The sequence below is a fragment of the Harpia harpyja genome, chromosome 9 (genome assembly GCF_026419915.1).
Source record: "Harpia harpyja isolate bHarHar1 chromosome 9, bHarHar1 primary haplotype, whole genome shotgun sequence".
In the NCBI taxonomy this organism is placed as follows: Eukaryota; Metazoa; Chordata; class Aves; order Accipitriformes; family Accipitridae; genus Harpia; species Harpia harpyja.
Genome location: NC_068948.1, coordinates 26518983 through 26545321, shown reverse-complemented (window position 1 = coordinate 26545321; position 26339 = coordinate 26518983). Strand labels below are relative to the sequence as shown.

Below are 26339 nucleotides of genomic sequence, written 5' to 3'. Positions count from 1 at the left end.
AAGGGGGTGGGGGGGCTCGTCCCCACCCCCCCCCCAATGCTTGTTCCCGACCGCCCTCTCACTCCGCAGACAACCACATCACCGAACGGGGCCTCGGTGCGTTCCTGGCGGCACTGGAGGGGCAGCAGCAGGAGAAGAAGCCAAAAATGCCAGGACAGCAGGGGCTGCTGTGCCTCTCCCTGGAGGTGAGCCAGGTGGGTGATGGGGCTGGCATCGCCATGGGACAGGGCCTGATGCCCCGCTTCCCCACAGAAGAACCGCATCCCTCCCACCAGCCCAGCCTTCGCGCGGCTCCAGGAGCTGCTGCCGCCGCTGCAAGACCCCCTCCCCAAAACCCAGGGCCAAGAGGAGGAGCAGGAACTGGGCACCTAGCTGGCCCCCGAGGAGCTGCACAGGTGCCCACGGGTGAAGGAGAGCTCGCTTCTTGCCTTTTCTTTAAACAACAAAAAAAAGAAATCAAAACCTTTACCGTAAAAAGGAGGAAAATAAACCAGATGATACAGTGTCGAACAGCAACCGCTCAGTCTTGACTCTATTATATATAATATATATATCAGACACCCCAGCGCTGGCCTCGCCGCGACATCTGGGAGGGGGAGAAGGGATGGGGGAGGAGCGGAGGTGGGACGCACCCCAGCTATCACCCCGGCTCCCTGGCCGCCCCCTTGGGTCACCGATTGTCACCGATGGCAGCCAGGGAGGATAGCCCAGTGCTCGGAGCGTCCTCGCTGTCCCCCATCCCTGGTTGCTGGCCGGGCAGGCTGGGGGGGGCCGGCGGTGGTTATTTACAGGAGGGGTGCACGTACGTACATATTTATAGGCAGCAGGGAGCGGGGAGGGGGCCGCAGCACGGAGAGGAACAGAACAAAGTGCATTTATACAGACTAGATCCAGCTCTCGCGGCCGGGGGGCAGGGGGGTGGGGCTGAGCCGGGGCTGCCATGCGAGGGGGTGAGGGGGGGCCTGGCTGCCAGCCCCACCGGATCGTGCTCCCTCCTTCCAGCTGAAGCCCCCGGCAGTCTGGGGGGAGGCTCCCGTGGCTGCCGGCACGGGGAGGGGGGCATGGGGGGGCTGTTGGGCAGCTCCCCAGCTTTGAGCAACTCTGGGGGGGAGACCCCCCCTCCCCACTGCGGCTAAAGTCCGACATTGTGAGCGGGGTCCTCGGCGAGGGGGGCTCTAGAGCCTGGAAGAGATGGGAAGAAGGGGGTGAGGGGGACAGGGGGGTGAGGGGATGGGGAGGGCGAGCACCGCAGGGTGGTGGGTCTTACCTGGGGCGTTGGTGGTGGGGCCCTGAAGGCTCCTGAGGGCACAGGACAAGGGGCTGTCACTGTCGGAGTTGGCGGGTCGCTGGGACCACCCATCCATCTCTGGGGCTGAGCCCCCCAGGGGGGTGGCGTCGGTCGAGGAGCTGCGTCCCAGGGACCGCAGCAGCTCCCGGTGGGCTGTTTCGACAGCCTGGAGGGTGCCCGGGAGAAAGGGTGGCAGGTCAGAGGGGTGGGCACAGGTTTGGGGTTGAAGCCCACGTCCGCCCCCCTCCATGACACCCTGACAGGACACACCACCCCCCAGTTTTCCCCAATTGGGGGAGCTCACTTTCAGCCTGTTGAGCTTCAGCGTCAGCTGCTCGATGGTGCGGAAGATGAGGTCCACGTCACGGAGGGGAGCTGGGGGATCCAGGGTCCCCTCGGTGGGGCTGGGATGGGTGGGTGCCTCCTGCGGGGAGCCCCGCGGGGGGCTGGGGGGCAGCACAGGGTCTGGGTCCGGGGTCTGGGGTGGTCCTGCAGGCATGCTGACGTAGAAGTAGTTGCCTGAAGGAAGAGGGGTTGAGCAGCGTTAGTGTGGCAGGGACCTGCTCGGGTGGGTGTTGGTGGCCACCCCTCGGGGGGGGGGGTTGCTTCCCCGAGGTCCCGCCCCCCCCCCCCGTAGGGGGCAGCAGGTTGTGCCCCTTCACAGCAGGATGCGGCCACAGACCCATTTCCAGCTCATTCTGGATCATGGCGTCAGGGTTGGGGCTGCAGTGGCACTGGGCGTCCTCGGCCATGGGGACAGTCCTCAGGGACACGGTGTCCATCTGTGTTGTCACCCCCCCCCCCCCGCCACAGGGACAGGTCCCTCCAAGTGACACCGTCCCTGTCCCCGTTCCCCGCCCCCCCGCCAGGGACACACATCCCCTTAGGGGACACGGCTCCCCTCAAAGGACGTGAGGGCATCCCTTGGTGGGGAAATGGGAACCTGGCCCTCCTGGGGACGTGGGGACACCCTGCGAGGTCTGGGGAGGGGATGGGGGGTCTCTTTACCATCTACATTAGTTCCGCCTCCTTCCTGCAGCTCAGTTTCTGATTGGCTGCTGCCTGGTGAGGGCGTGGCCTCCTTAGCACCCTCCACCTGGGCTGTGCACCCCGAAAAGAGAGGAGGGGAGGGAGAGGGAAGGAGTGAGCAGGCCCCGCCACTGGCACCCCATCACCAGCACCCACCACCAGCACCCATCAGTATCCTGCCACCAGCACCCGTCAGAGCCCCTACAGTCTTGGGGTGCATACAGGAGAGAGGAGAGGGTTCACCTGCACCCCTGGGCCCCCTGTGCAAGCCCCCAGCGCTGATCCAGCAAAGCTCATGCAGGAAAGCAGGGAGTGAGACCCCAAATCCCAGCAAGGGGCAGATCAGGTAGAGGAGAGGGGATCCCTGGTGCCTGCCCCCCACCCTGCTTGGCCGAGGACCCTCACCATCGCCCCCTCTACCTTTTCGGACGACTTTGTAGCTGCTCGGCGCCTCAGCAGCCGGAGCTATCTCGTCCATCTCCTCCCGGCTCGACTGGAGCTTTGTGTCTTCAGCAGTGTTCGGAGGCTCTGCCAGCACCTCCTGGGAAGCCGAATCCTGGCTGGAGAGGACCGAGTCCCAGGCCTGGCCGGCACCCCCGATGACCGACGGCGTGGGTGTCAGGTCGTCCTCAGGCTCCGCGTCCCGGCAGGGCAGAAGCCTCCGTAGGATCAGGAGCCGCAGGTTCTCCACTGGGATGGGACGTGGAGGGAGAGGGGGGAAGAGGTGGGTTTGGGTTTCAGCTACCTTGGGGAGAGACTGGCATTGCGGTGGGGGGATCCTCCCCACCGGAGCCCCCCACAGCACTCACCATCCTCCAGTGCTGCCTCGGCCAGACCCTCTGTGCTGACGGGCCCTGGGAGTGGTAGGCGCATGGGGGGCCCTGGCCGCTCGGTTGGGAGGGTGTCAGCCACCTCCAGGTAGGTCCCTGTGGGCACGGGGGCTGCGGGCAGCTCTTCCTCCCCTTCCTCCACATCGCTGCTCACCGACTCCTCCAGCAGCGCCGGGGGCTTCTCCCTGCCCAGGAGCACGGTGGGATTGTCGTCCGCTGTGGGGAGAAGAGGAATTGCTCAGACCCATGTCCCATCCCTGAAAGACTGGCAGGGTGCAAGCAGCATGCAGCAGGCAGGGCTGGGGGGAGCTCACCTGAGGAGCAATCCTCTGCCTCTGCCTCTGCTCCAGAGCTGGTGCCTCGGGACAGGATTGGGGAGACATCGGGGTCCTGTAACACCAGGCTGCAAAGACGGAGAAGGGGTGTTGGGTAAGAGGCAGGAGCCAAGGGCTGAAGGACAGCATTGACCCCAGGGCAGACACTGCCGAAGCTCCCACACAAGGTGCAAGGCGCCCTGGCAGCCACCCCCATGTCCCCAGTGACCAGGGAGGACCCCTGTCCCCATCCCAACCACCCTCCAGAGAGACCAGCAGCCTGCTGGCCTCGTCTCCTGGCACCCCCCCAGCACAGGACTGGGCTAGGACCCTGGCTCCCAGCAAGGGCTGGGCTGCTCACCCGGAGGATGCCGCGCGGGTGGGTTCTGGCGTCCGGCGCTTGGGGGGGAAGGTGGCATTCCTTGTGGCACTCTGCACCGCCTCCTCCAGCAGCTCCATCCACCTGCCCATCCGAGAGCCCCTCATCAGCTCCCCAGGGGGGGCTGCTGCCCCCAGAGAAGCCCCCACCCTGGGCAGGCATTGCCCATCGCTACCAGGACACATCCCGCCGAGCCTTACGTGTTTTTCTCAGAGGACGTCAGTGCCACCAGTTCATAGATCTGGGGTCCCAACTCTGATGTGCAGATGATGAAGAGGGCTCGTTTATCTGTGTGGGGTGACCAAGAGTGATGAGGAAGGTCAGAGCATGGCGAGGGCTTTAACCCGACCCACTGGCACTGCAGTCGCCAGCATGGCTGCAGTGGGACATGGCTGGAAGACAGGCGGTCCTCGCTGCCGGCCCCCGTGGCTTCTCCCTGGCCTTTGTCCCTACCTGTGGCAACAGAGCGGATGAGCACTGAGTTGAGCTTGAGGACAGGACTGAAGGTCTGCTTGTTGTCTGAAGAGCCCAGTGCCGTCTTGCTGTGGCACTTGAGCACCAGTTTCTCATCCTGCTTCTGCAGCAGCACCAAGAGGTCCTCGAGGAGCAGCACGTGCAGGTCTGGGGTGGGAGAGGAGACAGAGCACGAAGGCTCAGCCAGGGATGCGCTCACAAGCCAGGTGGAACCTCCCTCCTTGCAGTCAGGAGGGACGACGGCCCAGTGGATGTGGCAAAGGGGGACTAAGGGGGTCCCTGTAATGCTGCTGGCGCTGGGGTAAAATGCCCATGTCCTGGGGGATGCTGAGGATCCAGGGAGAGGTCTCCCAGTGCTCCCAGTACCAGGTGGTGGGGAAGGTCCGTACCCACAGTCTTGTCCTTGCTGATGCGCCAGGTGAGCGGCCCTTCGTGGATCATGCGCCGGGAGGTGAGGTCCAGGCTCTGTGGGAAGCCGAGGGTGGTGATGAGTGTGGGCCGGGGCCGGGCAGACCCCTGCCAGTTGCCCACTGCTGCCTGGGAGCTGAGGCTACCTTGAACTCGGCTGCCAGCGGGTTGCTGGTCCTCTCCAGCGAGGTGGCATCCAGGCGTTTCTGGTAGCCTTCCAGCCGGTGGCTGTTCTCCGCTTGCTTCACCGCCTCATTCACATACTTGAGGATGTCCCGGCACTGGTCCCGGGCTCGGCACAGCTTGTCATGCTCCGAGGTACCCACTGGGATGGCAGAGAGGTGAGAGCGGGTCAGTGGGCAGCAGCAACCAGAGAAGATGGGGCTGTCCTCATCTCACTGTGACAGGCTCCCAGCCACATCCTGGGCACAAAATGCCACTGGCCCAGAGCTCCCTGCTGATGAGAGGGAGATTTTCCCAAACCCAGGACCCCCCTGGCCCGGCTCTTTCTGTTGGAAAGGCAGCACGTCCTCACCACTGCCCTGGGATTTTGCTCTGGATGGCAACAAGAGGCACGAGCCCCACGGTAGAAAGCGATCGCCTCCCACCAGCTGAAGGATGTGCTGGAGATGGGAGCACACAGCCAAGTGACCCTGGGGACAAGCCCCCAGTGCCCCCCCAGCCCCTACCCTCAGTGTGCTTGATGATGTTCTCCAACAGCAGCGGGTACTTGGTCAGGCGCTGCATTTCGGAGATGATCAAGTCCTTCAGCTGCAGGCGCCGGCACTGTGGATTGCTTTCTGCTTCCTAGGGCGGAGGGAAGAGGGCGAAAGCCCCGAGGTGGGATTGGGGGAAGCCAGGGGAGCACCAGGGCAAGGAACTGCCCAGGAGAGGGACAAACCTGCATGAAGATCTGGAAACGGGTCTCCTTGCGCTGCTTGGTTTTGATCAGCTCTAGGGCGATGGATTGGTAAGAGCAGAAGTCAGCAGCAACCTGCTGGATTTCCTCTTTGGCCAGGCCATCGAACTGGGGGGGGTGCAGAGGAGAACCAGGCTCAGGCACCCCCCAGGCTTGGCCCTGAGCCCCGAGTCTCCCTGACCTTGTCTGCTCTGAGCACAGTCATGGCCAGAGGGCAGCATGACAGTCACCTCCACCTCCCCTTAAAGATGTCAACCCCTCCATGCTGGAGGGCAAGAAGATGTCTACCACACCTGTCCCCGCTTACCCGAGACAGCATGAGATCCCCAATTTCTTTGATGATTGGTCCTTCTTCCCGGAGCTTCTTCATGGATTCAGAGAGAGAATCTGAATGAGGATGTGAGAGACAGGACTCGTGAACGGGGGAGCTGTGGCCACCCACCACTCATCTGTGCAAGCACTCGCTGAGCTGCCTGCCCCAGAGGGTCCCTGCCAGCTCTCCAGCATGGGTGCAGGCAGGAGGGGCTTCGATTGCTGCCATCACAGATGCAGTGTGTCAAGGAGTGTGACACTAAAAGCGGGCTACACCAAGGGCTGGTACAGACCAGGTGTCCCAGACACAGGCACTGGCAGAGCCTGGAAAAAACAGGCTCTGGATCACTCCCAGGAGACGGAACGGAGAGGCTGGAGCGGTGAGATGGTATGATGCTGTCAGCAGGACTGGTCTGAATGGTGGGTGACCACACAGGAGCCCTGGGTAGCCGTGGGCCACATGGGCCACCCTCTGCTCCCACTGCAGGGGGTTATTTCCAGGGGAGAGCAGGATCCGAGCGGGAAGAGGCTTACTGTGGATTTCTATCAGGTCAGGGAGGTTGGGGAAGAGGAGTGCCAGCTCTTCCCGGGACAGCAGGCTCTCCTTCTTCATCCGCTGGTAAAAGAGGAGGTCGAGGACTCGGAGGATGCGGAGGTGAGACCCTTCGGTGGCAAAGAGCTCTGTGCGAAAGGCACAGGGGTGGAGAAGTGCCCAGGGGAGCCCTGCAGTGCTGGGGCGCGCTGCTGGGGGTTCCCTTGTGTCCCTGGCATGTCCCATGTTCCTTACCGTTGATCACCTCTTGTCGGTCGATCTCCTTCTGCGGCAGGTTGGCCACCAGCTCCCGGCTGACCATGTGCTGCCAGTTCTGGGAGTCCAGCTCGGGCTCCAGGTCAGAGAGCTGGCCCTGCTCGTCCTCCAGGAGATGAGGCAGGAAGGGGTCCACGCCAAAACCCAGGTTGGGCGACTCGATGCTCCTGGGAGGGTGAAAGGTGGCAGTGGGAGTACTCTGCAGCCACCCGCATCAAGCCAGCCCACCCCGCAGCACTCCCAGTACAGCCAATATCTACCTGGGCCCTATTTCGGCTTGAACCCGGGGCCTTCAGCACAAGAAGTACAAGCCTCTGACTCTTGAGCTAAAAGACTAGGTCCCCCAGCAGACATCTATATAGGTCCTTTAAGCTCCTGCGTGAGACACAAGGGAACAGAGGTGCCCCCTCGCCCCAGGAGGATGGAGAACTAACAGGGGACTCCCTCCCAGGGCAGCCCTGGGCATCGCCTCCCCTCCCCTTGTGCTCTGTCAAGGCTCGCCTACGGGGAGGGAAAAGCTAGGAAGGCACAGATGGAGCCCCTCTGACCCCCAAAGCCGAGGCACAGCCCTGGCACACCCCTACAGCGACCCTTCTGCTCTGAAAGAAAACTGGCTCCAGGGACCCCGGCCGGCTCGGTAAAGATGGCAGAGATCGAGGCTGGGCCACTCACCTGCGTCCCATCTTCGGCGTGTATGGGGGGGTGGGATTTTCCAGCGACCTGGGGAGGGATGGGAGAGTCACCCTCATGTCCCGATGTCCCAACATCCTGGCCCCTCTCCTCCCATTGCTGCACCCCGTGGGGCAGCACCCAGCAGTATTTCCATAAGCCCCTCCAGATGTGGGTCCAGTGCTACTGGCTGCGAAAGGGGTTTGGGGCACAAATGGGAATTAAAGCCCAATTCTTTCTGTTCTCCCCTGGCAAACATTGGCCAGGAGGCTCTGCAGACAGCTGGGTGCTGTGGGGCCGGGACCACCCCACTGTGCATGGCTGGGGCTTGGCCTTGACCCACAGGCTCAGCAAAAGCCTTCCCTTCCCAAGAGACAGCGTCTCAGCCCAAGGGGTTCAGCTTTCAGACCCCTGGCTGTCCCAGCTCCCCTTTGAAGCCAAACATGCCCAGGGGAACCCAGGTCCTCCCTGGCCGGGGCTCGGATGGGGTCTCCCACCTTGTGGACAAGCTGGAAGCGGAAGATGATGCCGACTGGTGAAGTCTCGTGGCCTCGGCTGCAGCATCCATGTCCACATCACTACGGGATCGAGGCACGTTTTCTGCTTTCCGGGATTTCTTCATCTCCTCTCGGCCTTTCAAGCTCTCTGAGCGGCCCAGCTTTACCTCAGCACGGGAACTGCAGCAGGGAGACAAAGCCGAGAACAGGCTGAGCCTGGTGGGACAAGCAGGGATGTCCCTGTGCATGCAAATCCGCCAAAAACTGCCATGGGACCCCCAAGAGCAGGAGCTGCCCCCCACGCATCCCCCTGCCCTACCCATCTGACTCCAGCAGGTCCTCGGGGAAGCTGCCGGTGGAGAGACGCTGGGTGCCAGGCTCCTGGCTCTCGTAATGCTGGTTGTTTTCAAAGTGCTGAATGATGTTCCTCACATTACCGGGTTTGACTGCTGGGGCAAAAGCAAGGAAGCAACTCCAGTGAGACCAGGCTGTGCGCAGCTGGGCAGGAGATGCCGGTGCTGCTGCCCACCCTGTGGCACCGCGGCCTCGGCCGTCTGCCCCACAGAGCCCCATTGAGCTTGGGCTGCGGAGGCGAAGGCACCGGCAGCACCGTGACCGCTCACCGAGGGGTCTTCCCCGAGGCTGGCTGCCAGCTTCCTCAGGGAGATGTACTGAGCAGGCACCCAGGATGCCCAAATGCTGCGTGGGAATGGCCGGCTGCTGCAGGCAGCCTTCCTCCCGGACCTCATGGCACCCATCCAAGCCCACCCCAACACCCAGAGTAACAATGCTGAGGTAGCTCGGGGGGACAAAATGAAACTAAGCACATGAGGTGAATGGCAAACAAAAGAAGAGGCCTTTTACCTTCAACAGGGGACAAAGGGACATGAAATGCTGAAAGGAAAAACAAAAATGAGAGGTCAAATCAATCCTGCATTTCAGCAACGAAGGAGGCAAAGTGGGAATGTGTGAGCTAACAACATGAGAACTCAAAGCAAAAGTGGAGGAAGAGGAACACAGGCACACACACGTGTACACACACGTGTACACAGACACACATACGTGTACACACTTGCTCTCCACCACCCCAGCCCCTCCAGGAGCTGTGGCACTTTTACTACACAGCGAGCAGCCTGTAAGCCTGCAGGATGGGGTACATAAGATAAATTTGGGGGGAGAACTCAGCTCTGCTCCCTTCCCACTCCCCTCAAAGCCGTGTGGGAGCACAGACGGTTGAGACAACAGGTTTCCAATAAGTGGCTGGAGGAAAGCAGAGGGTGGCTGATGCAAAGTGCCTGCTACCGGGTGAATGGGAGTCCCATGGGGGCCAAAGGCCACCCAATGGCCCCAGGCACGCAGACAGCTGCAGATCTCCTCCAGGCAGCAGGGAGGCTGGTGGGTACAGCACCCCAGAAGGTCCTGATACTCACTGCTCTGGGAGGAGATTTTGGGCTTCCCAATATACTTGAGGATAGGGTTGCGCTTCTTGTCTTCCATGGCATCCTTGTCCTTCTTTGTGCTGCTGCTCTGTTGGGACACCCAAGAGGAGCTCTGATAAAAACACGTGTCACCACACAGGCCCCGAGGGTGTCCCCAGCCTTCACTGTGCTGGCTGAAAGCTGTGGCATGAGCCATTGGGGAAGGGATGGGGCCGGGATTTGGCTCTGCCCTGGCGCTAAGCAGCTTTGCAAGGCATGGGGGGAGTCAAGGATCTCTGGAGAACCCCTCCTCAAGTCGCCTCAAAAGATCCAGCAGCAAGAGCCTGGCCCTGGGGCAGAGGAGCGGCTGCCAGCAAGCCACCCACCTTCTTGGTCTTGGGGAAGAAGGGCAGCCACTTGTCCCTGTCCGGGAGTGACTGGGCCTTCTCGCTGGTGCCGGCCACCCGGGGCTCCCGGCTGCGTATGCCTGTGTGGTTCATATACGTGCTGAGGGCAAAGGCCATGGGGGAGCTGGAAGAGAGGAGAGTGTGAGGCTGTAAATCCAACACCAGGACAGGGCACTGCAGGCCAGGGGAGACAATGGGAGAAGCCGAGATATTCTGTGGGACTCTGTGGGGAGAGGGTCCATCCCTCCCCAGGCAGGAGAGGATGCCTGGGTGGGGATGCGAGCAAGTGAGAAAGGAGGAAAGGCAAGAAGCAGTTGAAGAGAGAGAGCTGGGGCGGCAGGGCCTGGCAGGGGGCTGCAGCCGGCGCACCAGGACCCCGAGGTAAGTGTTCACCCTTCCCCAGGGCCAGCCTGAGAGCCCACGGGGATATGCCTGGCATGGGGACAGGGTGCCGGAGGCCAGCATGGGAAGGGGATGCTCCTGCAACTCCTCTCCTTTTGCCTCCTCAGCTAACAACTGTAAAGCAGTCGCATCTGGACGTGCTCCCTCTGTGCCCTGGGGCCACTCACCTCCTGTCCTCTTCGTATTTTGACCTAGAGAGAGAGATGGGGAGGGATAAAAGAGCTTGTTCGGAACGGGCTCCTTACTCAGCCCTCAAGCAGGGGGCTCACAGCACTGAGCCCTCCATCCCACCGTGCCCCCTGACCCTCACCGTGCCCCCTGCCCCTCACCGTGCCCAGCGCCTGGTCCAAACTCTCCTTCCCACCTCCAACAGCAAATGTGTGGATGAAGCAGCACCAAGAAGCAGAGCTAAGCCCCTGTTCGATCCCCTTCCCCATGTCCTCGCCCCAAATCCGGGCGGAGAGGCGCTCCCCCACGTGCAGGGCAGGGAGCCTCCGCGGCAGTCCGGCACTCACAGTATGTCACCCAGCTGGGCCAGCTGCTTCTCGGCCACTTGCCGCTCCTTCTGGGGGTCCCCATCCAGATCCAAGAGGTCGTTCTCCCCATACAGACTCCCCAGGCCCATGGTGCGCTTTGTTCTGTGCAGAACAAGGGTCAGGGCCACGAGCCTGGGCACGGCCGCCTGCACGGGCAGAAGCCCGCTGAGCTCTGCGGGGCATCCCAGCAGCTCTGTTACCTGTAGTCCTGGATCTGCTCCTGTATCTCGGGCATTACCATCTCCTGAGCTTCAAAGAGGGCAGCTCGGACATCATCCCCATTCCGCAGGCGAGTCTCTGGGGATGGGAGAGGAGAGTCGGTGTCACCAACCATGCTCAGCATGCAAGGAAGGGCACAGGGGATTTTCTTGCAGCCTCAGGGCCTTGGGCAGAGCAGGGCAGGCAGGGAGACTGCAGAGCCTCTCTGTTGGCCTCCCCCTGCAAGAGCACAGCCCCCTTGGCTGGGACAACCTGTCTCCCATCGTGCTCACCCAGGCTGAGACACCTGCCCATAACAAGACACCCAGGACCACCGGAACCAAGCTGGGTAAGTGCTCAGGAGCCCCAGTCCCAAACTTTGGCATGTCCTCTCTAAGAGGGCAACAGGCAGAGTCCTGCAGAAGTCCTTTGGGATCCTGCTTTGGCATCCTAATGAACAGCCCTTGTTCAGGGCAAAGGTGCCAGCAATGCCAGCCGTGCAGACCGTGGGTGCTGCGGCAGGCCCTGGGCCGTGACACATGACCTGGGAGCCCCTCACTCACCGATCTCAGCCAGGAGCTGCTCAGACACTTTCACTCGGAGTGGCTGGGGAGGGAAGGCAGAACAGAAGAGTGGCTCAGCACTGGTTCACTTTCCCAGTGCAGTGAGCAGGGCTGGAAGGAGCTGGGGATATGGTGCACATGCCAGAGCCACGCTCAAGCCAGCGTGGAGAGGGTGCCCTGTGCTCCTGCACCATCGCCCCGTGGCAATTTCTGCAGCCAGAGAGGTGAGTGCTGGAGATCTCACACACCAAGCACCCAGCACTCATCCCAGCACCCAACACACAACCTCCTCTGGAGCAGTGCAGTGGGAGCCTGCTCCCTCTGAGGGGGCACTGGGCCCCAGGAGCACTAACGGGAGTGTCTGGAGCCCCGTCCTCACTGCCAGGACCCTCCTCTCCTGCCTGTGCCGAGCTTCCACACACCGGGGCAGCTGCAGTTGTGCAACATTTGAGTACAGGCCTTACGCAACTGCTCACACCAATGCGGAGGAACCAGCAGCAACAAAGCAATGTCAGTGGCAAAAACACCCTTAAAAAGGCATCCCCATGTAAGGGCCATGATGTCTAATGCTGGCTTTCCAACTGATCCCCTGCAGGGACAAGGAGTCCTGTACAGGCTCACAGTCAAGTCCTGCCCTTACCGCGTTCCTGTCCAAGAAGATGTTCCAGATGTCCTTCCCCAAGCCCCGGGAATCCTTGGCGGTCGTCTGCTGGCAAACGTCTGTGCATAAGTAGAAAAGCTGCAAAGAAGGGAGAGCGGAGGTGGGCAGCGAAGGAGGAGGAAGGTTTAGAAGCAGGGAAGCGAAAGGCTCGTAAAGCGGGCGCCCGTATGGCCACGAAACAGGAAACGATCACTGGGGTCTGGGGAGGGCAGCACCCCACCATGCCACGCCTGGGAGGAAGGGGAGGAAGTGTAACCCTATGCTGTGTTTCCCTCTCACGTGCACACACAGCTGTGGGAACCACTGGCTGGCAGCTGCCTGCAGCAGGCAGCCGGAGCGCAGGCAGCTGCCTTAGCCTCAGGCAGCCTCCGGCAGAGCTTTGCGATGGGATCAGCAAACCAGCACCACCCTCAGCACCACCCTCCGCTCAGCTGGAGGAGGGGACGTGCCAAATATGCCACCCTGTCTGCATCCCCCGCCGCCCCACTTGGTGTCTGTGTCGGTGACACCGGTGCGTCTCTTACCAGGGGGCTGGGATCTGCCTGGGAGAAGATGTAGCGCAAGAAGACCCCCAGATGCGCCGGCCGGGATTTCAGCTTGCCCAGGTCCTGGAAGAGGGAGTCGCACTGCATAGAGAAGGGACCAGAGGAGAAAAAGCCAGTTAGAAAGGAAAGGAATTAACTCCTCCAGATCAGGCCCATCCCACAGCTCAGCACCGGGGTGAATCTCCAGCTTCCACACCCCTTTCCTCATCCCAGCCGGGCATTTGCCTCCCCCGGACCAGCCCATCCCTGGATGTCCCCTGGGAGGATTTCTAAATGCCAACAGGTGCCAGGACATGGGGGCCCCACAAAAGGACCCACGTGGGAGAGGGACAGCCCTGTGCCCTAAGGAGAGGGGACAAAAGCCAAGAATACTTTGGACAGCATTACCTCGTTATTGAAATATCCTGGGTCATAATCCTCCTCCGGCCCGATGATGAGCGGTTGTCCTGTCCGGTCCAACCCCTGCCAGGAAGAGGGGACAGACTTAGGAGCCAGGCACCTGGCTTTGGGGGCACGCCTTTGCCCTCCCTCCAGCACCCACGCCACCAGCTCCCGAGGGAGGCTCGGACCACATCTGATCGGGTCGAGCACCCATCAGACACCCTGGCTGTGCAGCAGGACCCCCCACCCAACCCCAACCCACCTGCTCGGCAGAAGGGGTGAAGGGAGTGTCGGAGCCCTGCCGACGGTGGTGCTGGAAGAGGCGGGCAGTGATGACCGGGGAGGTTCGTGGGCTGTCCAGGCCGTGGTCAGAGAGGACAGAGTTGCGGTTCAGGGAGATCTGCTCAGGATGGCAGCGCAGGCGTCAGGGGAGGGGGGGACGGCCAAGCTCCACGCTGGGGGCTGATGCTGCCACTCACCCACCCAGCAGAGGCACTTGGGGCCGTCTCAAGAGCAGTTTCCAGGTCAGAGACCATAAAGGGAGATGGGCCCAGGGAACTTGAAAACTACAAAACCCCTCCAGGGCCATCAGAAAGTCTTCAAGATTAGGACCACAAGCTAGAAACTTTGGGGTACCCTTCATTTTGGGGGCAGTCACACCAGGCTAAGCATTTCAAGCCCAAGAAATTCAGAGCTGAGACTGCATTACAAGAAATTCAGTTTGTTCAGATGACAAACAAATAATTGTGATTGTAAAGGCAGGTCGTTCACCCCTAAGGATGCACAGACCCGTTCATCACCGCTCCCAGGGCCCAGCAGAAGTTGGGATGGACTCCCCATGGCCGCAGTAACCCCACTCTCACCTCATTCACAGAGGGTAACCGCTCTGTCCCAGACTCCAACCCGCTGTCACCATCCTGTGAGTCCAGGGAGAGGCGTCCTGGGAGCAGAGGAGAGACTGACCCGCGTGTTCAGGAGGCGGGGACGTGGGGACGGTCCGAGCCGCCAGTACAACTCACCTTCCATCACCCTGAAACCGGCCAAGCCAGAGTCACCGCACAGCCGCCCTGAATCCTGCAACACGAGAAGCTGTGCTGGAGCGGTGGGATGTTCCCTGGCATGTGGGGACACCTGGGCGCAGGGCCAGGGATGGGCCACCCGCAGCAGCTCCCACAGCAGGTTTTGGAAACTAGGGATGTCTCTGCCGCTGCGCCCACCGCCTCGGGAGGGTCTCCCCAGGCTCCAGCCATGCTCGGAAGGAGTTGGGAGGATGGCAGGACCCCTGAACTGGGGGTAACCCCACTAATTTCACGTACCATGGAGCCCCCAGTCTCCTGGAGGATTTTGAGCTGCAGCTGGCTGACCCGCCGGCGCGCTCCCTCGATCTGCTCCTCCACTGCCGTGGCAGGGTTTCGGCTGTACACCTCGTAGAAGCGCTGAGCGGAGAGACAAGAGGGGATGCTCACACCGGCCCCAACCCCGTAAGCCCTGTCCTGCTGCCCATGAGGTGATGGGGCTGAGCAGGTTCGGTGGGATGATGGGCTGAAGCATGCACAGGTCACTGTGTGCTGCAAGGGCTGGGAAGCCAGGACAGCACCAGGGCAGCACAGAGGGCTGCTCCGCTGTGGCTCCACAGAAGAAAAGAGCCGTGCCACTGTCATACCTGTAACTCTGCCTCCTCCTGTCGCAGCATGTTCCGGAGAATCTGCGTTGCATGCTTCTGGACTTCAGGGTCCTGCAATTTTGGATGGATGCAAAGAGATGGGATGAGCTTTGCCTCCCTCCTGCCCACTGCGCCAGGCAATGGGGGGGGACAGAGCAGAGTGGCAGAGTGGAAGGTGGTGGGGGGAGCACCATGCAGTTTGCTACCTGCAGGGGTTTGGGGTCGGTGATGCGCTGCGGCGGAGGGAGCGGCGATGGGGGTGGCGGTGGGGGACAGGCGGGAGTGATGCGGGGAGCCCCCACCGTGCTCACGTCTTGCTGAGAACTGGAGAGCCCAACTGAGGGAGGGGGAGAGCCCAGCAGGGTCAGAGCGACGTAGGCACCAGCTGGAAAAATTTGGGAGTGGGAAAGGGAGAGTGAGAAAGACTCCCATTATTCACTCTTTTGACCTAAAGCAGCCGACGGGACTCATGGCATCAGCGTGGGCATGTCCCTGTAAGCAGCAAGGCCACCTCTGCCGTGGTGGGTGCTACCCTGGCCCACCCTACAAAAACTCATTGGAAGGACGGAGACAGGTTTTCCCATCTTTTCCCAAGAATCCAGACCCGCCCTTGGGTGGGATCCTGTGGCCTCCTGGGCTGGGGAGGAATGAGGTGCCCCTCTTGGTGCTGCAAGGCTTGTGACTGAAGCTGTAAACACTGATTTGTCATTTTAGGACCCTGTTATGGGGCAGACTGTCATGCTGTGGGGGCAAGAGGTGGGGGCTGGCTGCCACCAATCTCCCCAGTAGCCCGATGGAAATGTGCTCCTGCACACCCGTTTCACCCACAGCAGCACAGGCATGATGGTGCAGGGCAGTTAGGCAGAGCAGCCTTGCCAGTCACTTGGGGTGAGAAGGAGCTGCCGCAGCTCCTTGGTCATACTCACACTTGATTAACTTCACCACTTCAAGGTGAGAGCTGTTGGTCACCATTGTGCCGTTCACCTGGGAGAGGAGAGAGGGGGTCAGACAGGCTGGTGGGGGGAGTGGGGCACGTGGCCCCGTGTGGAGAAGTAGCAGGGGCGACAGACGAGGATGCTCACCTTGACTATCCGATCTCCCTCCTGCACCCCGGCTCTCATAGCTGCCCCCCCTGTGATACAGGGAGGAGAGACAGGCATCAGGATGGACGGAGGGGCAGCAGACAGAGCCAGGGGCTCCACTCCCGCCAGTCCTAGATCGTCCTGGCATATTCTGTGCCATTCGTCCTGCCAGGGTGGGGACATGGGGACCACCAGGCACATATTTCCCATGGGACAAGGCTGGCAACCAAGCCTCGGGTGCTTTACACAAAACACCCAGCACACATTCAGCTCACAGCTCATCCAGACAAGCCCTCCTCTGCTCACCTAGCCAGACCCCAGCCTCTTCCATCCATCTCAGGGTGGAAGGAGAGGGCCCCAACCTGTTAACCCACCATCCGGGTTGGCTCTGACACATCTAGAGAGCTACCATGTGCCTGGATCCAAAGGCAGGAGCGAGGCCCAGGAAGAGCAGCACTGCTCTGCCTCCTCTCCCCCTGCCTGCTCTTTAACAAAGCTGCTGAGGTTGGAATACATGAAAAATTCGCTTTTCTTAAAGCTGAAACCAAGAGGAAAATGTTTGCATTAGGTTCAGCTCCAAGCCAAGGGCCTGAGACATGGCAGCGAGCTCCGAGAGTGGAAAGTAAGCCGGATTGTTCGGATTCTTTTGGCTTTAACAGTCTCATTATTGGCAAACAAAGCGAGTGGGGAGATGGGGACAGGACTCCAGGCTGTCCTGCACCTGCGGACCTCGGCTCTGTCTCCCCAGCCAGCCCCGGGGTGTAGGGGCCGATGCAGGGGGCTCCTCACGCAGCTCCAGTTGCAGGAGAAAAGCACTCCAGTGCTAACCTGCTCTTGAAACTCGCCGCGTTTTCCCTTTCCTATATTCTCGCGTTTTCCCTTTCCTATATTCTCGTTTTTCCTGGCTTTCGGGCTAGAGGGGGGGGAATGGGGAGGAGGTGGGAACATCCGCTGTAAAATAAGCAGCTCATTGTCTATTTAAATTGCTGCTCCAAGCCCAGCCACCCCGCAAAGTCATTATACAGCAAAACCGGCAGCGTCTCCTGTAGCACAGCACCAAGAACAGTGAGCTGCTGAATCTGTGTTTACCCACGGCTACAAAAGGGAATTCCCCACCCACCCACCATCAGCAGCTCCCTGGGTTGTACAGGGAGTGGGGAGAGCACAGCGGTTTTGGGGAGCTTCCCCAAAACACTTCTCCCAAAAACACCTGCCTTCCCACCAGCGATGGTATCCTGCCGATCCTAGCCAATGCTGTAGCGAGACCCCAAGCTGGCAAAGCTTAGGAAGGAAACCCCCTTTCTCCCATGTTTGCTCACAAGGGATGTGGCTTTGAGTGGGTGAGGGGAGCCCTGAGGCATCTCCTGCCTCCCCCCGCCCTCGCCCTGCCTGCTGCCAGTGCCGGCCCCTCTCACCTGGCCGCACCGACTGCACCAGCACGACGCGGTCCCCGCTGACAGTGAAGCCAAAGCCATGCTGGTCCTTCTGGATGATGACGCAGCGCTGGACCAGACCTGGGGAGGGAGGGGAGGGAGAACCAGCGAGGCTCTGAGCCTGGGGGGCAGGCTTGGCTTGTGGGGAGTCCCTGCCACTCTGTTTCAGGGGCTGTGGCTTCTGCCAGCTCTCCCGAGCCAGAGCTGGGTGCAGAGCCCCTGGAGTCAGCCACCCTGCTGCCAGACCCCAAAAGCATAGCTAATTCATCCTCACTCTACAAACCCTTTGTGCCGCGTCCCCACTTGGACCCCTTCTCCTGAAAACAGGGTGCCCCTGCACGGGCAGGGTGGGAAGAGCCCTTGTCTGCAGGCAGAGCATCATCCCTGGCCCCGCTGGGCTGCTTCACTAGCAGCCGAGGAAGGGTCCTGCCCTCCCCAGGCACATGCAGCCTTGGCTGGGTGACTTTGGGTGCTGCAAAGGGGCACAGGAGGCCTGTCCCCAAGGGCGCTGCAAGGACTGAGGCAGGTGGCAATGTGCCACCAAGCTCCCGGCATGGACAGGGCACTAAATACAGTCCTCAAGCGCCAAGGGAAGCAGAGGAGGGGGCAGGAAAACCTACCTGTAGTTTCGGAGGAGTCCGAGGGCTGGCGGTGGTGCCCGGGAGACCTCCGCTCTGAAGACGAATCACCCAGGGAAGACAGGCTGCTTAACCTGCAGAGGAGGAGAGGTCAGGGAGGGGAAGGCTGGACCGAGCCATCCTCTGGCCACGGCTGGGACTGGGGACGACTAGACAGAGCCATCCTCCAGCCACGGCTCCTTCTTGGGCTCAGGAAAAACAAATGCATGGAGCAGGAAGGTGATGGCAACCAGCATGGGCAAGTGCTGCTCGTCCCTCCAGTTGCTTGTCCCCAGCCGCCTTGGGAAAAGGCTTCTCTCCCTTCACCACCACAGGGCTCCGGGGAGAGCCCCAGAAGAGACCCCGCTCAGGGCCAGGACCCCGAGGTCTCTTGCATTTGCTGGCAGGGAGGAGTGGCAGGGGCTGCCCGGGGTGAGCGGGGCTCAGGGAGAGCAGCAAAGGTGGCAGGTGAGGGCAGAGATGCATCATGCAGTGCAGACAGGATGGAGCTCAGTGGCAGGTCTTTACCAGGCTGCAATGGGGCTGCTGGAAGGAGAGACATGAAGCAGTGAAGGATGGGTGAGAGAAAGACAGACAGACAACAGACAGTTACTTTACGGTCCTGCCCTCTCGCTGAGCCTTGCTATCGTCCTGCAGCAAGGCTTTGGATGCTGGATGGGTGTGTGGGCTAGGGCTTTCTGTGCATCAAAGGGGTACAGCACATCCCCTTGCTGCTGTGCTGGAAGGACTGCGATAGGAAGCAGGGGCTCACCTGCAGAGCTCTTTTTAGCCCTGGCGTTTATTCTCCAGCTAACAGGGGTCTGGAGAAGTCAAGGCTGGGCAGTCATTCCTGCAAACACTGCTTGAACAAGATGGTGCCAGCAGGCTCGGTGCGTGGGCAGGAGACCCATGAGCTGCTGCTGGAGGGAACAGCATGCCAGAGCAGCCCCCAGCCTTTACCCCTCCTTGGGGGCCTGACTGCCTCCAAACCCAGCTCCATCCACAAAACGAGGGCCCTGGAGCACTGCCTCCCCTTCCCTGTGCCCCTCCATGATCCCACACCATCACGGGGATGAAAGCCTGGCTCTGCTGTCCTGTCTCTCCTCCTCCCAACGAAAACAGCCACAGCTCTCCCCCATTGGGGCAGGGCCGGAGGGGTTGGAAAGCAACGGGAAGAGCGAGAAAATGAAGGTGCTCCCGGTGGGAAGAGCAGCCACTCTCTGCCCTACACCCCGATGGCTGCGATGAAGCGAGGGTGCAGGATGAGAGCACAAGCAGCCCCATCCCTGACCCCGCTTACCTGGGCAGGTGCCTCTTGCTGCCTGGTCGGCTGCTGGGGAGGACAGAAACAGGGGTGGTGGCAGTGGCACAAGGGACATGCCGAGGACAGCGGTGCGGGGAGTGGGGGAGAGAGGAGACAAACAGATCAAGAGGCAGAGGTGTGACAGACGGCACAGCAACAGCACGCTTACACCCCTCGGGAAGGGTGGCCAGACCCAAAAACACCTCCCTGTGCCCGGCATGGCCTCTCAGCGCCCGCTGGGCTTGGGGCAGGATTCACCTTCGCCAGTGAAAATCCTCCTCCTGGTTTTGCACCTTCCTCTGGCTGATGGGGAGGGTGAGGCATCGACCCCCAGCATCACCCCCCAGCATCGTCTCTTGGGCAGGGGGGCTGCCTGGAGGAAGCACAGAGCAGGTGTCTCCTGGGCAAGCATCCCCCCTGGCAAGCCCCCAACTGCCTAAAATAACATCAGCAGTGAACCCAGCCCAGTTTCATTGCAGGACTACAAAGCTGGGCAAGACTCTCAGCCCTTTGTGGGGGCCAAGCAAAAGGGTCCCCCCCCCAAAACCACCCCACGGGGATGCAAAGTCAGAGCCTGCAGTGGTATAAACCCAACAGTCCCGCTCATGTAGCCAGTTCCCGAGGCGCAATAGCTCCCTGGGTCCTTCCCCGGTCCAGCGAGACGATATTAGGAAACACCTCATTTAAGGTTGCCTGGGTAATCTTAATCCAAACCCAACCTGCACAACTGTTATGCCACAGCCTCTAATTTACTCGATTACAACCCTCGCTTGCTGAAGTGGGGGAATAAACCAGGACCTCAGTGTGAAGGAGCCCGGGCATGGTCGCAGCCCAGGATGGGGGCTGCGGAAGAGGGGACACACAGCCGAAGTATCCCCAACAGCTTCCCCAGGAGCTGGGTGCAGGGGTGGGACCGGTCCCCCCTGTTTCAGAGGCAATCCAGGATGGGGACCGGCACCATTGTTGGTTGAAGGGTAGGTGCAGGATTAACCCCGCAGGATTACCTGGCAGCCAGGCAGAGGGCACTCGGGGCAGGTCAGACCTGCTGCTTATCCAGGCCAAGGAAGGATCCGCTCCTCTTTCTGCATCACCCCGGATGCCAAGACTTAAGGTGCTGCTGCACAGTGGGACAGTCGTTAAGCCTCTTCGTTAGGGGAAGCTCCCTGGTGCCCTACGGTGCCAGGACTACATGCAGCTGAGCCCACAGCTCAGCCAGGAGTCACCAGTCTGACACCAGCACCACACAAGGAGATGCTAACCCCATGCCCGTGGCAGGAGCCCGTTTCCATCCCGCTCGAAGGAGCCCGGCCAGCGCTGGCTTATTGCCGTCTAAAAGAGTAGTTTAATTCGGCTTTGCATAAGCTCCTTCCTAATTGACTTACAGAGAGCCAAAACATGCCATTTTAAACCAAACACTGCCAGCTCAACAGAGACCTGACCCCGGTGCCTGTTTCCAACCAAGGAAGTAGCTTTCGGTGCCCTGAAAGCCCAGCCCTCCGGTTTTCCTAAAAACTGTAACTCCAGAGCCCTTGTACAATGCCCAAATCCTGCAACTGCCCTTGACTCACCCAGTCCCAGCGCTGATGCCAGTCTCCGAACCAGCACCTGCAGTCACATCCTATCTGCTGCCCTCAGAGGTTTTGGCTCTGAGTTTATTTTCCCTGATTTTGGCTACTTTCAGTTAAATCATGGCTATTTGCTTTTCATGAACACACGACGGGGGCAAGATGCTCTGCCTAGCCTGCCTGCAATGGTGGCAGGATGGGAGAGGGCAGCACGGTGGGAAGTGAGGGCAGGGCACGGTGGGCATCCCGGCGAGAGGGACCCAGCCAGGTGGAGGTGGGCACAGCCAAGGCAAAAAAGGAAAACCAAGGAGGAAAATAAAATCATCATGCACACTAAAGAGCAAAGCACGGACAGGCGCTGCCATCTCAGGAGCCCACGCAGAGCAAACGCCACAATTAAAAGATTAAGAGAGGAACAGGATCAAATCCTCAAAGAGGGTCAGTCTCCAGCCAGAGCTTTGCAAAATGCTCTCTCTGAGACTGGGAGCTTAATTTTTTTTCTCTCCCAGGTCTCCAAACGGCTGCTCCCTGTGATCCCAGCTCCGGGGAAGAGAAAACGTTTTGCAAACAGCCGGAGCCCGCACTGGCATGCCTGGAAACCCACTGCCTTTTGAAGTGAGTGGGGAGGCAGGCAGGGACAGCATCAGCCCATCAGCAGGAAAAGTTGAAAAAAAAAAAAAAGAAATATATATGGAAAAAAGAAAAAAAAACAAAAAACAAACGACCCACAACTTGAAAAGGGAAATCAGTGTCTTGGTGGGGTGCCTCTTGCAATTGAGTCACTGCTTCCACCGCAGCCTGACACTACAGTCTGCACTGCCGGTATCACCAGGATTACCCGACATCTCCTGTGCCAAACCCTGCTGCCGGCTGCTATCCCAGGCCACAGCCCTGCAGACAGTTTCACATACTGGTATTCTGGGGACAGGAAGGAAGGAAGGAATTTCAGCTAAAAAAAAAAAAAAAAAGAAATATAAAAATGATTCAGCTTCCTCCCCTTCCCCCTCCCTGTGGCATGGCAGAGGGAAAACACGTTGGCCCGGCTGTGTCCAGCCCTGACGCTCCTCTCGCTGGAGCGACTCCAGCCTTGCAGCGGAAAGCTGGCCGTGCTGAGGATGCGCATCTCCCGGGGACATCCCTCTGCATCCCCTCGGGAGCGGGGTGTGTGTCCCCTGGGAATGCTTGCTGCTTCTCCGGGCTGCAGCGGAGGGGTTGAGGCTCAAAGTCGCCCACTGCTCCTGCTCTGCAGCTGTCCCATCAACTGCTGCACGGTGACACATCAGGGAAGCTTGCAATTATGCTTCTGCATCTAAGTTCACATGGCGAGGCAGATTTAAACCTTGCTAGGGTATTGTGAGCAAATGAAAGAAAGAGGGGGGGGAAAAAGTCCTTTCTCAACATTTTTGGCCGCCTGCAGATGCAGCTTGCGATGACATCCCCTGTCCCTGAGGAGATCTGGTTTTCTTCTCATCTTTTCCCACACGAGAGCGCACAACAGGTTTCCGACTCCCAACCAGAAAAGCACGTCAGAGCCCACTTCAAGTGCGGGATGAGAGCAGCCCTCCAGGGACTTTTGGCCAGTGTTGGATCAAGAGCCCGGTGCATCCATCCCTGCCGTGCCAACCCCGGTGTGTTTGCAGGCTGAGACCCAGCTCCTTCTTCCTGGCAGCAGAGCTGGGACTGCCAGCGTACTGCCAACTCCAGGGATTCGGCAGGGCTGGGGCAGCATCACCAGCAACGCAGCGGCCGGCCGAGATCTGGCGCGTCCCCGTGGCACGCAGGCTACGTGCGACTGCCAAGCCACCCTGCAGTTGATGCCTGTCCGCCCGCAAACCCACAAGGCTGGAGTCATCCCGGATCCATCTGGGGTTTATGCAGCAAAGCTTTTCCCTTCTCTCTCTCTTTCTCTCTCTGCTTATTTTTTTTTTCCAGGGGAGAAAAGCAAAGCAAAGCCTCAGCCCTCAGGAGGCGGCTGGTAGCAAATTTCATTTTGCAAATCAGATGCAAAGTCCCATGTACGCGCCACAGCAAACTGAATTTAAATCCCCGGATTCCTCCAGCAACTTTGTTGCAGCAGACAGGGGATTCTGCAAAAGCTTTGTTTAAATTAAGACTTTTAATTAAACAGGGGAAAAAAAATTAACACGACGAGCACGGCAGCCCTGGTTGTTTAATGGCGCGGCAGACTCCATTCCCCACATTTCTAATTGTCTGTGTGCTGCAAATTTTTGCAATGCCAATTCCCCACGGGGAGGAACAGAGGCTGAGCACGGGGACAGCTGTGATTTTGGGCAGTCAGTCGGTTACGCAAAATTTGTTGAGTTTTGCAGTCGTGATGCCTGCCCGGCTTGCTGGGCCTGGGTCCTCCTGCACCGCTCTCTCCCAAAACAGCCCTGGCAGCCTCTACAAGGGGACAGACGGGGAAGGGAGACCCTAAACAACCCAAGCTCCACTCCCAGAGGCAGCTGTGGGAGCTCCCAAGCAGGATTAGACCCAAAAAGGGACGGAGACTGGAGTGCTCTGCCCAGCAGAGACCAGCAAGAGCTTGGGAAGAGCACAGAGGGGCTGCCGGCGACAAGGCAGAAGGCAAGGAAGGGGTGAGCAAGTATTTACGTCTTAATTAGATAATGTTTGCAAAGCATTTTGTGCGCGCACTCTGCTACATAAATGTTAAGTATCATGACCGCTACTGGCAAAGTTAGGCCAGATCAGCAGCAATCCTGCACACCAAAAGCCCTTTCCTCTCACAAAATTTTGTTTTAAAAAGTGTGTGCCATCCTTCTCCCCGCCTGCAAGAAAACCACGGCATGGGGGCGTGGAGGGAGTCCGATGGGGAAAGCAGAGCCGGGATCCAAATTCTCCACCAAGGAAGATGCGGTTCACACGAAGCGCGGGGCCCAGCTTTTTCAGGAATGCTGCCAGAGTGTGCAGCAAGACGGGCAAGAACCGTGAGCAACCCCAAATCACCCTCCCTGTGCCGGGCAGTGTAATCATTAATGGTGCCATTCGTCTCCTGGAAAACAGACTGGCAGATCTGGTTTGTCCAGCACTGATGGTGCTTTTGGGGTGCGAGATCTGTAGCAGCGAGCGAGATACCAAGATATGGAATAACCTCCCCTGAAGGTATGTTTTCTCCCCGACCTTTCTCCTAAATAAAAGCCATGCACCCCGCAAAGGGGAAGATTGCGCTTCTTTCCACCAGTGCAGCTTGGGAACAGCCACTCTTGAAATGCTTTCCTCCAGCCTCCCTGTGGGCTCCTTCTATGATTAAAACCATGGCAATACAAGAGGTTAGAGAGCGGCGACTAAACCCACAGACAAGTCAGTCCCCACAGCCGGACAGCGCTCGCCGGTGATGCACAGCTCCTTTGGCGTCTCCTAACACTGGAGGAGGAAGATCTGTACTGGTTTGCCTCTCCTGGAAGCCTGCCTACTTGCCATGGGGGCTGTCTGGACATCAATGGGCTGTGGGAACCAGCGGGTAGAAGCCCTATGTCCACCCCAAAGCCAATGTTTGCGTGGTGGTGGCAGGAGGGCAGGGGCTGCTGGGGTGTTTTGGGGGGGAAAGTCCTCACATTAACCCATTTGCAAGTCATTTTTGTTGCTGAAGAGCTGTGCCACCCAGTAACAAGTGACTCCCGGCTCAGTCAGGGCACTTCAGGCGCCTGACCTTAAAGAGCAGAGGAGACCGCGGCTATTTAAAGAGCAGAGAGAAGTCTTAAGCCCGGTAATGATGCCCCACAGCTCCCCAAGGCGGGGAAGTCAGGCAGCGAGGCTCATGCGGTGTGTCCCCGCTCTGACATGCTGCCAGTACCTGATCCTGCCGCTTCCCCACCCGGGATGGGAGCAAAATTCAGCAGCTCCTTAATTTCTGCTCCGGAGGGGCTGGCTGCAAACATGCAGAGCCTCATCGCTGGCCTTGTGGCTGGGTTCTCTGGCTAATTAAGAGTTACGGAGAGGGAAAGTGCGGTGGGGTGGTTTTGTGCTCCACCCCAGCCCCTGCCTCGCACACACGCTCTTTCCCCCAAACCAGGAGAAAGCCATGCAAAGGGCTCGTTGGCGAAGGATGTGGAAATATGCCGCCCATCCTGCCAACGAACGCACCAAACCACCTTTTGGCGCAGCAGCATGTGCCGATGCGCCGGGAGCCCATGTTGAGCATCTTCAACACCGTCAGCCAGGGATGTCTCCAGCGGATGCGGCATCGCAGCTGCCCTCAACGCCCTGAATCGGCTTCTTTTGGGCACGAGGAACGAAAAGAAAACCTTGGTTTTGGCAGAAAGCCATGCCGGTGGCACGAATGGGTGAGATCCATGTGGAATAGATGCTCTCACATCCCCACGGCTGGACCAGGGGGTCCTGGACCAGGAGCCCAGCCGTGCCAGGGACATGGGGAAGCCCCTCACCCTGAGGCAGGGCAATCACAATCTGCCTCCACCCTCAAGTCACCCCAAAAGCAAATGGGGCTTTTCTGGGGCTTATTCCCCTGGCTCGCATCCTTCTGCCATGCCGGTCTGCTTGGACCCCGAGCACGGATGCCAAGAGGGATCTGAGCTGGCTGCTGAGGAATGAGGTGCCCATTTCCAGCTCCCAGACGTCCGTGGACCTCCATCTTCCCATGCACAGAGCAGGGAAGATGCAGGCAGCACTGCCAACCTGGGACCACGCTGTCCAGAGACTGGGGGGGGGACAACGAGTGGGACCCTCACTGGCTGCTTGCCCCCCATTCCTGGGGCAGAAAGCGAACACATCCCACTGGGGTTTAATTAGCTTAATTGCCTGCGAGGAACCGAGCCCTGGCAAGGATAAGACACCCCATCCACCCCAGGGGTGCACCCCTGCACCCCCAGAAACCCACCTGAAGAAATTCAGGTTAAAACTGAGGCTATCTGGGGCAAAACGCTCCCGCTGCGCCTAGGGAAAGGTATTTAACGGCGCAGGAGTCAACCCGGGTGTTCCCCCATTCCTAATTTTGGCCATATTTTCCCACCGGTCAGATGTGGGTTCGTTTTGGGGTGGGTTTTTTTTTTTGGAGGGGGGACGGGATGGGACCATAAGCCTGGTCCAAGCATCATGGTGGGACCGGGACCATCCCAGGGCGATGGAGGGACAGGACTGGGGCGGGGGGGGGGGGGGTTGTCAGGGAGGACTGAGACCCACCCCCCCGCTCTCCCCCGGAGCCGGAGGGGCCGCAGCCTACCCTGCCCACGCTCCCCAAAACACAGAGTTTCACCCCAAAACGCCGCTTTTTCAGAGGGGACCCTCCAACCGCAGGGAAGGGAGAAGGGGGGGGGTCTCCCCGCCGCCCCGGGCCCCGCTCCCCCGGTTGACAGCCGCCCAGAGGCCCCCGTGAGCTGCGTCCCCCCCGTCCTCCCCGTTCCCCGGCCCCCCCCACCTACCTGTCGAGGGCCTGCGGAGGCCGCACGCTCATGGTGCCTCGTCCGCGGCCCCTCGGCGGTCAGGGCGCGGGGAGCCGCCGCCCCGCTCCGGCCGCCACCATCCCCGGCGGCCTCGGCGGCCTCGGCGGGGCCCGACTCCCCCCACCACCACTACCACCGCCCCCGGCTCCGGCGCTGATCCCGGCCCGGCTCGGCTCAGCTCGGCGGCGGCGCGCCCGCCACCCCCCCCCGACCCCCCC

At 60.1% G+C, this 26339-nt stretch overlaps 3 protein-coding genes across 15 annotated transcripts in view; 1 reads left to right on the top strand and 2 right to left on the bottom strand.

The window, feature by feature from the left end:
- The window catches only part of LRRC71 (leucine rich repeat containing 71), a 4619-nt gene extending 4016 nt beyond the window's left edge, over nt 1-603 (top strand). For all 4 annotated transcript variants that reach the window (XM_052796317.1, XM_052796320.1, XM_052796319.1 and 1 more), the window contains one exon: nt 70-603. In XM_052796317.1, the coding sequence (XP_052652277.1) occupies nt 70-530 (461 nt within the window). In that variant the 3' untranslated portion in view covers nt 531-603. The remainder of the gene's footprint in view (nt 1-69) is intronic.
- Nucleotides 1-5877, bottom strand: part of MRPL24 (mitochondrial ribosomal protein L24) — a 79680-nt gene extending 73803 nt beyond the window's left edge. Inside the window, exon 1 of the mRNA XM_052796332.1 lies at nt 5872-5877. The gene's annotated coding sequence lies outside the window, so the exon portion shown is untranslated. The remainder of the gene's footprint in view (nt 1-5871) is intronic.
- On the bottom strand, nt 509-26339 carry ARHGEF11 (Rho guanine nucleotide exchange factor 11). Of its 10 annotated transcripts, none has more exons than XM_052796302.1 (42): nt 26101-26338; nt 19134-19166; nt 17837-17928; nt 17199-17297; nt 15784-15833; nt 15628-15685; nt 14908-15086; nt 14702-14773; nt 14355-14474; nt 14058-14112; nt 13902-13978; nt 13301-13438; nt 13045-13119; nt 12637-12738; nt 12092-12190; nt 11452-11494; nt 10891-10987; nt 10670-10792; nt 10322-10345; nt 9732-9876; nt 9358-9454; nt 8792-8821; nt 8247-8376; nt 7928-8107; nt 7434-7481; nt 6741-6928; nt 6488-6634; nt 5949-6028; nt 5624-5749; nt 5412-5529; nt 4869-5047; nt 4704-4779; nt 4294-4461; nt 4041-4128; nt 3823-3924; nt 3462-3550; nt 3127-3363; nt 2738-3007; nt 2297-2389; nt 1593-1807; nt 1268-1454; nt 509-1182 (listed from the first exon to the last, which is right to left on the bottom strand). In XM_052796302.1, exons 1-42 carry the CDS (start codon nt 26130-26132, stop codon nt 1133-1135), a joined length of 4611 nt encoding a protein of 1536 aa, XP_052652262.1. In that variant the 5' UTR covers nt 26133-26338; the 3' UTR covers nt 509-1132. The 10 variants fall into 10 exon arrangements, with proteins under 10 accessions (XP_052652262.1, XP_052652263.1, XP_052652264.1 ...); XM_052796303.1 differs by having other exon boundaries at nt 8247-8373; XM_052796304.1 differs by having other exon boundaries at nt 19134-19163.